The sequence below is a fragment of the Tachyglossus aculeatus genome, chromosome 17, assembly GCF_015852505.1.
Source record: "Tachyglossus aculeatus isolate mTacAcu1 chromosome 17, mTacAcu1.pri, whole genome shotgun sequence".
Taxonomy (NCBI): Eukaryota; Metazoa; Chordata; class Mammalia; order Monotremata; family Tachyglossidae; genus Tachyglossus; species Tachyglossus aculeatus.
The window spans coordinates 11,175,997-11,190,440 of NC_052082.1; the positions used below are offsets into that span (position 1 = coordinate 11,175,997).

A 14,444-nucleotide genomic window follows, 5' to 3' on the forward strand; every position below is an offset into this window, starting at 1 on the left:
TCCCCGCCTCCCTTCCCAACCCCCCCCCCCATAAGCATGTGATTACTCCTTTTGGAAGGGAGGGGGGTGGGAAGAAAAAAGTCTTTAATCAAATAGAACTAATTTTGATTGTACCTAATGTAAGGAAGGAATGTAACTTTATACTCGGAGCTTAATGTTTTCTGTTTTGGGCGGGAGAGAGGCACTAAAATGACTAATCCATTACTACTGCTGTTTTGGGGGTTAACTTTTGAAAACTTTGGGGCAGACTTTGTGCGAGCTGAGTTTGTATCACGAGTAGCTGCCTTTATAAATGCTCTGGGGTAGAACTGAAGTGTAAATTTAATTGAAAAAACTTTTTTTAACCCTGACAATGTTGAAAACGAAAACTAGAGTTTTGATTGGTTGCTGTACCGGTTGTTAATTCCCTAGCCATTCAAACTCCTCCCCACGGCACTCTGAAGCAGCGACGGCACAGCGGGAAGAATGGTAAAACTTTTTTAAATTTTATTTCCTGTTCTATAAAGGTTTCCATTAACCATAATTTTGAGATGATGTATACTGTTAACTCAGTTGCCCATGAATCCCTAGGAAAAGCTAGTTAATTAAGATATATAGTCGGCTATTGCCTACCTGGGAAATGAACGGTTTGGGCATAAGTCTAATACCATTCATGTGGTTTGTCACCTGTAATTATGCATGTAATTACAGTTTGGCCAAGTTCATACCTTTTCACTGATGATTCTTCGACAGGAAAAGGGATAACTGTATTACTCTAATGGTCATAGTTGCTTACACATTCTTCTCTGGTAGGAAGTTGAAAATTACCAAACGTTACTGCTTGTTGAAAATTGTAAGAAATTCTGAAAGGCCAAATGTCACTTTTTTTTTAAGTGTCTTGCATGCTAAAAGTTAAAAGTTCTGGGCATATATGGTATTGTATCATTTTTACAGTTCCTCTCTACCAATCACTTCAATCTGCTAATGACAGCCATAAGAATAGGAATGGGCAAAAACTCGACATAAACCATCCCGAGAACAGCTAGAAGAGAGTTGTTGTTTTGCTAAATTTTTGTGGGGCGGATATCAAGGGGAGGCAGGAATGTCGGTCTATGACTGGTTGGTCTTTCCTTTGGGTGATTTCCCCAGGGTGCTCCAGAGGGCTACTGTGTCTTTGTTTCATTGTTCCCTCATCTCTTTTGTTATTTTTCCTCTTTCCCACCGAGCTTCCTTTTTTTAGCATATGTAGGTAAACTTGTGCATCCCAACATAACTGTAGCCCAGGATATTCTCAAGTAAAATTAATTGTTACCTTTGAAGATCATCACCTCCTCCTTTTTTTGTTCAACCACACACATCTGGCTGTGATCCACTTCATTGGGCTGAAAGGAAAGGATTCCAAGCAAGAAGCACTTAGTAGTTTATCAGCCACCCGTAGACCAAAGTTTGGGGAAGCACTGCTTCGTAATTGTCCCCAAAGCCAATTTTTTGGCATGATGCAGAGGGAAAGTGAAAATCTGTACTCTGAAGCTTTCCTTTCTGGCATGAGTAACCAAAATTACACTAAATGAAATGGTGTAAACTTGTGACCTGAATTTCATTCAGCCGTACGCGGTGGCCCGTTAGATGCGAGTGTCTTTAAGGTCTTGAAGCAAATTCATTTGAATCCCCTTTCATCCTGTCCAGCAGTGTCAGGTTTAATTCTAAAGTTTCAAATGATAAGCTTCACATTCTGGTATTAGATTTTTATTTTCAATTTTGAAGCTGCAGTTTGTTACACTCTTTGAATAGCCACCTGAAGTGACCGGCAACTTAGCCTTCATGGTGAGTTGGCCACACTTAAAATTTCCTTTAGCGATGCAAGTAACTCGCCACTTTCTGAAAGCGGGGATTGAACAAGCCTGCTTTTTTTAAAAAAAATTAAGCACTTGCCCTGTGCAGCGCACTAGATATTAAAACACTTGAAAGAATTCAGTAGAGTATATAGACATGATTCCTGGCCTCATGCTTATCTAGTCGAGGAGATCCAAACTAAAATTAGTGTCAGTGATAATGTGCTAGAAGGAAATATAACCTTGGCTTGCAAGAGGCTCCGTTCAAGGAGAGGGGAGAGAGTAAGGTAGACAGGAACATGAGATAAAAAGAGACCAGAGTAAATCAGTTAAAAATGACAAGAGTTGATTTCTGGTTAGAGGGCTTGGTCCTGTCTCCCTGACTGTCCACAGCTTCAAGCAGGGCCAAGGCACCCCCTGCTAATAAAAGGGGTGTGTGTGAGGGGGGTGTCTATTTCAGGCCCGTCCTGTGTTCTTGGGACAGGGCTCACTTGCCAGAAGGCCAGTAGGTCCGGCCCACCTCCAGCAGAGCCCCGCTGGGAGAAGGGGGCTTCTGCCTGGTCCCGGAGGAACCCGGAGGGAAAATTTCGAAGATTAGGTACGCTACAGTGAGCTGGGCTTGGCTTCTAAGGATTCCTCACAACCACCTGGCCCCCCTGCACACAGCAAAGAGATGTGTCACCGTAATCCAACTAGGTTTTAAATCAGAGTCTGTTGTTCCTGATTAAAAAAAAAAAAAAAAACTGCCTCGAATATGATTCGATCTCTTGGTATTTGCTTTATAAGCTCGGTCCCCCCCTCCTGTGTTGCCAAAGTGGGGAATACAGGATTTCAAAGTTTTTTTTTCATTCCATAAGGAAGCCCTTGGTTTTTTTTTTTTTTTTTAAAGGAGTATGGCTGTGTTGTTCCCTGTCCTTCAGAAAGAATGACCCCAAGGCATCAGTCTTTTTAGGGTCTGAATGAAATACTCTGCTGATCATTGTCCCCTTAATGGGGGTTTTTGAGAAGCAGCTCCTGGGTGCAGTTTTCATCCTTGTCTTCGATTCAGGGGACTGAATCGAAACTTGGAATTGTTAACGTTGTTTTCTTCCTTTTTTGCTCTTCCTGGAGGGTTGGAACTGGTAATGCTATGTATTGGAGGGAAAATTTGCTCCTCCCCCTGCCCCCCCACTCTCTCTCTCTCTCTCTCTCTCTCTCTCTCTCTCTCTCTCTCCCCCCTCCCTCTCCTCCCCCTCCTCCCCTTCCTCTCCTCTCTCTCCTCTCTTTCTCTCTCTCCTTAGAAAAAGACCCCACTCTCAAAGAGCTTACATTTAAAGGTAGCACACTTATGCAGGCCTTAAATTAGATCTTTAAATTAACCTTAAATTAATTAAATTAAAAATTAAACTTTTCCTAAATTAGATAGATTAACTTTTCTGTTTTGGTTAGGCAGGCTTTTAACTTTAACCTGCTGCTTGATCTAACTCTAGTGTGGGACTTTTTGAGACCTTTGCTAGTATTTTGTGGTCAGGATTCTTTCTCTTTGGGATAATTGTGTAAGAGCTGTAGGGGGCTGCACTGGCAGACATTTGATCCCTATTTAATTAGAAGTATTTATTGATCATCTGCTCTACGCAGGACACTACTAAATCCGTGGGACTACTTTTGCCTGTCCAGATAACTAGAGGTGGAGATAATCTGTTCCTCAACATTTCTGGGGTTTAATAGAAACCTCCCCTCCAAACACGATTGGAAGGGAGGAGGAGGGAGAAAGAAAGAATAGGGCAGCTTTTTGCTTCAAGGTAAACTGTAGAGGACCAGCGAGTTCCTTCAGACAAGCTTGCCTCAAGACAGCTGCTCACTGGTCAGGAGAGAAATAGCAAGGCTGTATTGTTTCTTGGGACAAGGTAAAAATAAAAAAAAAAAGCGTATCCTCAGGGGCTTGGAAGAGTGAATGAAAGGTAAAAAAAAATGTATCTTCAGGGGCTTGAAAGAGTGAAGCTTCCCACCTCACTCACTTTTGGTGAGTTCTTGTTCCATGATTTGCCCTTACCCAAAAAAAGGCTGGTGAAATACTTAGTAGAACTCTTAGGTTGGGTGAATTTGGGATACTGGGCCCTTGGGGTGGACTGATGAGGGGTACTTTATTCCATCAGTCTTACACCCTTACCGATTTTGAAGAACAGCATCAAGTGATTATTTTTTTTCTGCCCATGTGCAAGGGTTTCTGGGTGTATCCGTCAAGTAAGGAGCACTGCCATGCACAGTGCTAAGCGCTTAGTACAGTGCTCTGCACACAGTAAGCACTCAAATATGATTGAATGAATGAATGCAGCCCCCAGTTCAACCAGCTTCAAGGGAAGAGTAGCACAGGTGGCCATGGCTAGCCTTCCTATCAGTGTCATTCCTGAATTCTCTTGGGTCACTTCTCTTCTTCCGCCAACCAGTTTTCCTCTACTTGTTCTTTTGTTTAGGAACTGGAGTCGATAATATAGAGATATTATAGAGACTATAATATAATATAGAGATAATATAAAGAGGGGAGAATGGGAGACAGAGGAAATCAATTGTATTTTGAGGGCTTCCTCTCTCGCAGAACACTATGCTAAGCATTAGGAGAGTACAAAGTAACAGTTGGTAGACACATTCCCTGTCCACACTGAGTGGATCAGTCTACATTTTTGGCTGCACAATGGTTCTATTCAAACGAATGAAATGCAGGTCACTTTTTAATCAATTACCTTTCTTGGAATTAGAAATGTAGTCAAACCAGTATCTGATAATGGTCTTGGGAATGCTGTCGCTTTTGCAAGGTTTAATCTTTAAGAAAGGTTAAATCCCTGTTGAACTGAATGCAAAGCAGATGAATTTTATCTCTTCCTTGCAGTTTCCAGATCATCCATGCAGCTCTTCTCAAAGTATTTGAAAATTAAGGAAAACAATGTTCCTATGTTCTTTTCCTCAAGGGAGTTGGGATTGGTTGAATATTCATTTTAGCGTATGTTTTGTTGTTTTGCCATCTTGGTAGGAAGCTGGAAACATCGTCTACACTTTCAACTCTATGGCCTCAGCTAAATAAAGCCTGTGTAGGAGTTTATGCCTCATCTTCCTTAACATAAAGTGGATGAGCACTCGCCATTTTCCAGGAACGTTGTGGAATACATAATATGTTATGTAACTCTTTAGCTAGTAGCTTAATCAGTGGTAATTGAGTGTTTACTATGTGCAGAGCACTGTCCTTAACTTCACTAGGAAATAAAGGTTAGGCACTTACAGGAAGTGAATTCACTCTGAAGACAAAGGATAACATTTTGTTCTGTTGAATTGTTTCAACAAGTGGCAAATTAGACTTGACTTCAGAGCCTTCTAAATATTGAGCAACATAAAAGTTGCTCTGTGCTTTCTGGAGAAGGAGTAGAAGCTGTTGTATTAATATTTAAGTGTTTAGTGTAACGCACTGTCCTTAATGCCGGGGTAGGTACAAGTTAATCAGGTTGGACACCTGTACCACAAGGGATCACCATTTATCGATGCTGTATTGACCCCCATTTTACAATCGAGGAAATTGAGGCAGAGAGAAGTTATGTCGGACTTGCCCGAGATCACAGCAGCCAAGCAGCAGAGCCGGGATTAGTCCCAGCCCGTGCGTTTTCCATTAGGCCTTGCTGCTTCTGTTGTGCTTCAGCGCTTAGAACAGTGCTTTGCACATAGTAAGCGCTTAATAAATGCCATTATCATTATTATTATTATTATTATTGTGTGTTTTTCTGTTTCTGGGGATCGTTTGGGTGACACACCCTTATTGAAGGCAACAACTTCTGCAAACAGTATGCTGAGATCCAATCCTCCCAGTGCTGTTACTCCTTGGTAGTGAGTAAAGAAACTCCTTAGATGTGAGTTAAACGCCCTGCAACAATATCTTATAGTGTAAGGTTGCTAAAAAGTATCTGCAGTCTCTTTATACCCTTCCCACTTTACCAGGGCTCAGTGGAATATGGTTCGTTGTGTATTAGGTCCTATCTTTTAAGACTATTCTTTATGATCCCTCTGTGAGATTTTTAGCTTGTCTGCTGTAACTGAGCCACAACGAGTGGGAGGTTCAAGCAGATAGGCATTATACACCTTCAACGGGTTTTCTTTTCGTTGTGTTCGCTGGCTCTGCCCAGAATCCCCAATTCTTTTTTTTTTTTTTTTTTTGTCCACTGAAGCATTGGGGGCCTGGTGGAAAGAGCATGGTACTGAGAGAAGACCTGCTTTGCCAATTTCCTTCTGTGTGATCCTGGGCAAGTCACTTAAATTGTGCTTGTTTCCTCATCTGTAAAATGGGGATTTAGTGCCTATTCTCCCTCTCACTTTGACTGTGAGCCCCGTGTGGACAGGGGTGTGTCTGACCTGCGTAGCTTGTATCTAGTCCAGCACATAGTAAATGCTTAACGCGTACCATTATTGTATATCATATAATGGTTAATGACTAGGTATTGAGTAATGGAAGGCAAAAACATCCAAAAGCTGAGTTTAAATGGCTTATTTCGGAATTAACTCTGAAGGTTAATCAAAGCCAGAATGGTAAAGTGGAAATCCAGGAAATAGTTTGAGATGCAAACCTAAAGGCACAGAAAACTGCTAAGGAGCAGTCAGGCCAACCAAAATAAACAGTCGAGGCTACAAAGAAAAGTCAGTTATGTGAAAGAGAGGAGGAAGAAACAGTTGGGAACTATTTAAAACTGGGATGCTGGGAGTGTAAGATGAAAGCAGTACAGTGCACATTTACTACCAGCTGCCCTTCAATCTTGGGACACACCTGTATGTTTGGAAGACCCACTCTCCCAGGGATGCTTTTCTCCCTCTTGGCTCGGAAGCCAGCAGTTAGTCGTGGGAGGAGATAGAGGTGGGGGAAGAACACTCCCTCCAAGGTACAACCACCCAAATTAATCAGTCGTATCTAACGAATGCCTACTGTGCCCAGAGTAGTAAGCCCTAGTACAATTCAGCGGTCAGTAGACACATTCCCTGCCCACAGGGAGCTTGGAGTCCTCAGCAGGAGAGCGGCATTAATATATACATTAATAAATCAGCCTTTGGCCTCCCCTAGCTGTCTAGGAATTGTGGGACTAGTGACACTTCCAAGGCAACCCACCATCTCGTACAGTCGGGCGTAGAGGACCACCTTCTATTTTCAGTTGGTTGGTTTCCAAAGTGCCCGGCTGATGCCTGTGTTTGCAAAACTGTTTTGGTGGCGTGTTGAAGGTGTTCACCTCCTGGCAGCTCAAGATGCCTTTCATCTTCAACTACAGTGGACCGAAGGTTTTATATAACCGGGCAAATTAGAAAGCGGCAGGGCCTAGCGGATAAAGCCTGATCCTGGGGGTCAGGAGGACCTGGGTTCTAATCCCTACTCTGCCACTTAACCTGCTGTGTGACTTCAGGCAAGTCACTTCACTTCTCTGGGCCTCATCTGTAAAAATGAGGATGAAGACTGAGCCCCATGTGGGACAGGGGACTGTGTCCAACCTGATTTGCTCGTCTCTACCCCAGCGTTTAGTACAGTGCCTGGCACATAGTAAGTGCTTAACAAAGGCCATTTTTACTCTTATTAGTCCAAATTAGGTTACTTTTAACCCACCAAGCAGTGTGGGCCAGTGAAAAGAGGATGAACCAAGTGGCTAGAAGCACAGGTTGGGGAGTTAGAAGGCACCTGGGTTCTAATCTGGACCCAACCACCTTATCTGCTGTGTAACCTTGGGCAAGTCACTTAGCTTCCCTGTGTCTGATAAATTTGTAAATTGGGATTGCGAGCCCCTATGTAGGATAGGGACTGTGTCCAGCCTGGTTACCTTGTATCTACCCCCAGTACTTAGCATAGAGCCCTGCTGGTGTGTAGTAAGTGCTTAACAAATACCATTTAACAAAAACCAACACACCCTGCAAAAAACAAACCAAAAGCAAAAAAACACACACCCAGAGAAGAGGAAAGCTCACAGATAGTTATATACCTCCTTTGGCCATCGGTTACCAAGCAGCAAGCCAAACATCTTGGGCCAACCCACGTCACGCGCTGAGAGGATCTCTCTGGCTGACAGGGGCTAGCGTTTCTACGTTAGTTTTCAAAACGTTTCTCAGCACTGTACGAGGGCTGTTTGAAAGGCCATACTCCTTACCAAATTGAAGTGAAACAGCTTTGTCTTCTTTCAAGTCAGGCAGTTAAAAGCCTTGTGATACGTGGTGGGAATGGGAGCTGTCAGTCAAATTCTAGTAGGTTAAGGGTCAGAGAGGAACCTGGGAGGGTTTGCCAAAAGGAGCCGCTTCCCCTTCACTGGAAGCACTCGGCTCTTGGCAGAGTTCAGGTGTATTTGGGTTTAAAGAAAGTCTCAGTGGCTGGCTCCACGATCAGCAAGGGGCACCTTGGACAGAAGCGGTTGCTTTTGAATTTGTAAGTCCTCCCTGCTCTTTACTGGTGCCCAATAGACACTTAACAAATGTCCCCCAGGACATCAGTGGGGAATGGGAGTCCCTGATTGAAACTGGCCCCAACATTCACCTCGGGTATTGGAAGCAGTCCCCTACCGCAGGACTTTTTCGTGGGAGAGAGTTTACCCCGAATGGTTCAGAAGAGTTGCCTTTACCGCTTGACTTCAGCAGCAGTCTCTCCCTCTCAAAACACTTCTCACCGTTAGAAAACATCCACGGGTCCTAAGAGAGGGCCCAGTCTACCAAATGGATCCCGTATCCGGGAATAGCACCCGATAAAACTATGCATATCCGATGAAGGGAAAGGTAACACCCCATTTCCTGAACAATAGGACTATGGTTTTCTGGGCAGCTTAAAGATATTCCAGCAGGTGAACACCTCCTGCACACAACAGCCCAAGTTTAAGGACCGTGGAGGGTCTTTGTGGAAGGTCCTTTGTGGAGGATGGGGCTGTCAGAGACCTCAGGTGGGGACAGGGATTTGTTCCAATCTGATAGCATGTAGGCTTTGTTAGGTAATAAAAGCTTAAGAAAGTAGCATGGTTTTTGAGACATCAGGGGGGTAGGGATCAGGCTAGGGCCCACTGCCACAGGCAGTCTGGACACAAACCAAAAAATCCATGCATCCCAAGGGACTACAGAACAACGCGCTTACACTCTGTGAATCCTCTAGAATGGCTTCATGTGAGTTGACACATTCGCTCCACGGTCCTTCACATAACACTTCCCTGTGGTACATTGAGAGTCTTAATAGGAGTGGAAATCTGTGCTAGTATCTTGAACTGGTCCTGAAGCTTTGGAGTCGTTCATGATTTTTTTTTTATCATGTAGTCAAACGTCAAAGAAGCATTTGGTGGGGTTTGTAGTTTCCAGTACATTTTCAGTCCTCCCCCCAAAATATTAGATGAAATATTTTCAGGAGCAGCACAGGACTTTTTTTTTTTCCCCCCATTGTGTTGCTGTCGGTAATTCTAAGGAATGCCAAGGACTTTGTGGAGAATTTGACCTCAGCAGTCGGGGTGGATGTTTCCTGTTCAAAACTGTTTGGTAGATCGGTGCTATGTATTAGTGGTTACTGTGTGCAGAGCACTGTACTAAGCGCTTGGAGAAGTACAATACAACAGGGTTGGTAGATGTGATCCTTGCCCTTAAGGAGCTTTACAGTCCCACAGGGGACGACCATGAGACACATGACCCCTGTCTTCAAAGAATTTATAATCTAATGGAAGATCTGAGATGTAAATGATGAAAGCACATTGGGCTGGAGAATAAACCAATGCCACTAAATAACCCCAAATATGGGATGGCTGAGGTGATAGGCCTTCATTGTAGGGAAGGTTGGGAAGTCAGAGAGGAATGCCTCCTAGTAGAGAGGTAGCTTTTTAAGGAAGGCTTTGAAGAAGAGAACATAGCTTTTCAAGTGAGCTTAAGGAGGGGGCAAACACCCCCCACGCCTGTAGGTCCTAACATCTGGCAAACTATCAAATGCCTCACAAGATTAACAGGAAACTATAACCTCCGCCAATGTTACCTAAAGACAATAGGTTATTTTCGGAGTATCATTTGAGCTCACAGACCCTTGTAAAAGAAATGTAACCAACCTTTAAAAATGTAAGCTTTTTCAGTCTTGTCACTGAAGGGAAGGAAACCCCCCAAAAATGACCGGTTCCAAAGAAAAAAAATGCAGGAATAGGGGACTTTGGTTTTGGGGTTCTGAGGAAGTGCCGATGTGTGGGTTTCAAAAGTCTTATCCTGAGTGCTGCCCTCCTTTCCCTCCACATACCCAAATTGAATTTGGTCCCCAGGGCCTCGTCTAGTGTGGGTGAAGGATATAAGGTCCCACTTCTCTGGTGAATATTGCAGGCTCTGCATCTGGTTGCAGTATTTTGGCCTGGTCAAACCTCTAAAAAATAGTATTAACTGGATGACAGTTTATGCTTGTACACTAGAGCTCGTATGGGAGGCCAGGGGAATATAGGAACACTGCAGCAGAGCTTTTCCTGCGGCCATTAAAGATCTGATTAATTCTCTACCCCAGGGCCATTTTTTTTTTATTGGAATACAGTATTTACTTCCTATTTTAAGGCTCCGCCAATCAAACAGTTCATAAATAGTGTGTAGTAAATATCCTTAATTCCAGACAGTCGAGTCATAACTGAGCTTGCATTGACAATGAATAGCGTAGCAGTTGGCTGAATCTAAGCTAAGGCTTTCTTCTCCAATTCCTGGCAGAGCGACTGTAAACTAGAAAACCGAAGAGCTGCCGAAAATCCAAGATGTTTCGATGCATCTTGAATAAGCAGCATTAATGGAGGGTTGCCAAGGTGAAAATAACTGCAAATCCAAAGAGTCGTCTCTTGGAGTAAAAAGCAGGTCTGGTGCGAATTTGTAGGGAGGAACTTTGGCACTGGGTGGATCAGTAAGTCAGTGGTATTGAGTGTTCACTGTGCAGAGCACTGTACTGAGCGCTTGGGAAGACTGCAGTCACCAGACGTGTTCCCAGCCCACAGGGAGCCTCATAGTCTAGAGGGGGACAGACATTACAGTGAGTTAACATAAAGGGAAAATGTAAAAGGATATATACACAAGTACTATAGGGCTAAGGGGGCCTAAAGGTGTTGGTGGTTACACTAGGTTTAATAATCCACATGCATACTAGACTGCAGTGCCAACTTAGTCTTGCTCGAAAGCAGAGCTGGCTTTAAAAAAAAATGTAAGCCGTAGAAAAATTGTCTGTTTCCTTACCGATCCCCCCAAATCCCAATTGAGAAGGCTTGTCGGAAATTCAGATCATTATTCTTTTTCCCTTCAAATGCGTTTTGAAGCTTTGCTTTGCCTGCTCTGTTGAAGAGAGAGAAAATGATGTAAGATCTTCTACAAGTCCAGGTGAAGCAGGCTGTACACTTGTCTTCTTGAGCTTGGACCCAATCTAGCTACTGTTCCTGACTTTGGCAGTGACCATGAGCAAGAGTTAACTGTTTTATTAAAAAGAAACCCCAGAAAACAAAAGCAAAATTAAAAAAAAAATTTTTAAACCCTGTTCACTCCAGTATTCCAGGAGAGTGTTTAAAGAACTTAACTCTCTTTGGGGAAGAAATGTCCTATGAGTCAGTGTGATTAAAAATAAATACATACTTGAGAGACTTGTGTGGATGAACATGACTGAAGAGAATGCACATATTTTTCCTAGAATACCCCGCCCCCAAATTCTGGGATTCATTAATAAGTATTACCTTGTAATTAGGTAATTTCTGTGGATATGCTGCATTACGTAATGGTGTTACGTAATTTGTTTACATAATGGTTGCCCGTATGGGCGGATCTTTAATTACGGACCCTCCGGGGGGAAACTTACAACTGCCCTCCCACTCCTCTAAAATTAGATTTTTACAGTTTCATTTCAAAACAGAAAAACGGAATCTCCAGGGAAAAAGGCATTCATGTTTGGCGAACAGTTTCATCTGAGGAACTACAGTGCACGGTGGCTGCTTTATTTGTCTATTGCCACAGAAAGTTGCCACCAGTGGAAATAAGACAAGCATCAATCAGTATGTGGAGGAGGGTGGTTGTGTAGAACCAGTGACAGGTAGATTGGAATGTAATGCCCATGTATATGCAGCAGTACTGGGGAAAAGAGTCCTAAAATTAAAATTCTTGGTTCAGTACTTGTCTAATTCCTTCTGGGATCCTGGTGGCGGGCAGGAAATAATCTTGAGGTCTGCATTAAGGGAGATATCTTAATTTCAAATGTGTGCAAGAATTGGGCTTTGAGCCCAAGAGCAGCGAATCCTCACACTATTTGACTGTTCAGGGAGAATGGCATGCCAGTATATTTTCATCAGGATGTCCAGTTTGGAAAAGTTAACTTAATCTTAACAGCATGGACTGTGTTGAAAGCGAAACTCTTCTTAGCATTTTAATATTGCTTTTTGTCTTTACAGGAAAATGTTTATAGGAGGCCTTAGCTGGGACACTACAAAGAAAGATCTGAAGGACTACTTTTCCAAATTTGGTGAAGTGGTAGACTGCACCCTGAAGTTAGATCCTATCACAGGGCGATCAAGGGGCTTTGGCTTTGTACTATTTAAAGAGGCGGAGAGTGTAGATAAGGTAGTGTGATTCTCTGATTCGTTACCTATATGAATAAACAATAGAAAATACCGGGGGCCCCCTAATTCAGACACCTGCAAATGCTCCCTGTCCTGTACAGGAATTGGTGGGGAAAGGAGGGAAGTAAATGTCTCCTAATACTAATATAAGAAACCGAGACCTCTCTTTCTCTTACACACACTTTTTAAAAAGTGGGGTGGGGCGGGAGCGTCCCGTGAATAACACGGGACTGAGTCCGTGCCCTGCCTGAGCTGGAGCCAACCTGCCAGTTTCATCTAACAAGCAGAAGCAGCATGGCCTAGTGGATAGAGCCTGGGCCTGGGCGGGCTTGGGTTCTAATTCTGCTTCCACCACCTGTCTGCTGCGTGATGTTGGGCAAGGCACTTAACTTGTGTGCCTCAAGTCCCTCATCTGTAAGACTGAGCCCCACGTGGGACGTGTATTGAGTCCAACCAGATCAGCTGGCCTGTACCCCAGTGCTTAGTACAGTACCTTGCCCGGCGCAGAGCAAGCGCTTAACAAATACCATTAAAAAACTAAAAACGAGTGGCACCAGTCTAACCCAGTGACCCAATTAGCGGTTTTTTTACAGCTTTCTAGAAGTGGGCCTAAGGTTTAGACTTGAATTTGGAGTTTGTGGCTCACTAAGGGACATCTTTGTAACTTTTTTTTTGTGGAGCTACTTGTTATTCACTTCCGGGGTGAAATGGCCAAGCTGGGCAAAAAGTTGGACTATTGGCTGTAGGCCTACTTTCCCGAAACACATTCGTTTGGCACCTTTTCTGTTGGCTAAAATCAGCTCCAGCCCGTGCCAAAAGAGTTTAATGAGTATGATTCGTAAACACCAAAGTCACCTTAAAATTCGGATAAATTGCATTGACATTAGCATTTAGTGGTACATTTTTTACAACAAACTTCCAATTTTTTTAGGTCATGGACCAGAAAGAGCATAAATTGAATGGTAAAGTGATTGATCCCAAACGGGCCAAAGCCATGAAAACAAAAGAACCCGTTAAAAAAATTTTTGTTGGTGGCCTTTCTCCAGATACACCTGAAGAAAAAATAAGGGAGTACTTTGGAGGTTTTGGTGAGGTACGTGGCTTGCTATCCCAGTTTGTTTAGCTTTTTTTTACCACTTCCCCTATGACTAAAGACTCGCGATGCGATTTTTCACGTTCTGTAAACAGAAAACATACCCTCAGACTACTTGAGAGTTTCTAAAACAGGGCTGACATTCCCACGATTCTTTTAGGGTAGGTGGCAGGACTAATTACAGTACTCGCTGACTCTTGATTTCTCTCCTGAACTTGAGTCTTTGAATCAAGTGAAAACGAGTCCGAAACCAGACCTGATGGGCTCAAGTATTCCTTTCCTGAACCATTTTCTTCCACGTAAACCAAAGGCAAACCCGGCCTAAACTGTGGAATTCAGTACAGCTATGGTAAAAGTCACCATGCTGTCCCTCACATTAGGTGCTTGCTCTATAACTTTCCCAGGTTCATTTTAGTAAAAACATCCCCATCTCAAGTTGTATGTTTACCTTTTAAAATAGGAGGTCATAATTAGCTGCTACAGTGAAAATTTAAAAAATTGCTTAGCGCAGGAGGAGACCGGATCCCAGAGAAGGCTTACGTTCTTCAGTACCATGTTGGGATTTTTTCTGGGAGATCAACTTCCTTGAGGTGTTCTGAGGATCTTGACGGTGACGTGGTCTGATGGAAAGACCTAAGAGGTTGGCAACTAGAAGAGAGCCAACTAATTTCTAGTCCCAGTTTGACCACTGGCTTGTGTAATATTGGGCAGGCCACTTAACTTCCTGGCGCCTCTGTTTCCCCATCTTTAAAATGGGGATAAGCTCCAACCTCCCTACCTCGATGTGAAGGTGCCTTGGAAAAACTTTATACCTTTTACCAAAACACCACAGTGTTATTTTTGAGCTAGTACAGTGTGTGGCACAGGAAGAGACCTTGCTGCGGACACCGATGAAACAGAATAGCCATTGAATCGATTAAAAAGACGACGGACTTCCATCGTAAACGATGGATGAGTCTTGCTTCAGTCACAGGCTTGGAACGG

At 43.4% G+C, this 14,444-nt stretch overlaps 1 protein-coding gene across 3 annotated transcripts in view; it reads left to right on the forward strand.

Moving 5' to 3' along the window:
• Positions 1 to 385: 385 nt before the first annotated feature.
• The window catches only part of HNRNPD (heterogeneous nuclear ribonucleoprotein D), an 18,551-nt gene continuing 4,492 nt past the window's right edge, over positions 386 to 14,444 (forward strand). For 2 of the 3 annotated variants that reach the window (XM_038758914.1, XM_038758915.1), the window contains exons 1-3: positions 386 to 468; positions 12,200 to 12,368; positions 13,299 to 13,460. In XM_038758914.1, the coding sequence (XP_038614842.1) occupies positions 12,204 to 12,368; positions 13,299 to 13,460 (327 nt within the window). In that variant the 5' untranslated portion in view covers positions 386 to 468; positions 12,200 to 12,203. The remainder of the gene's footprint in view (positions 469 to 12,199; positions 12,369 to 13,298; positions 13,461 to 14,444) is intronic. The other variant, XM_038758916.1, reaches the window with a different exon arrangement.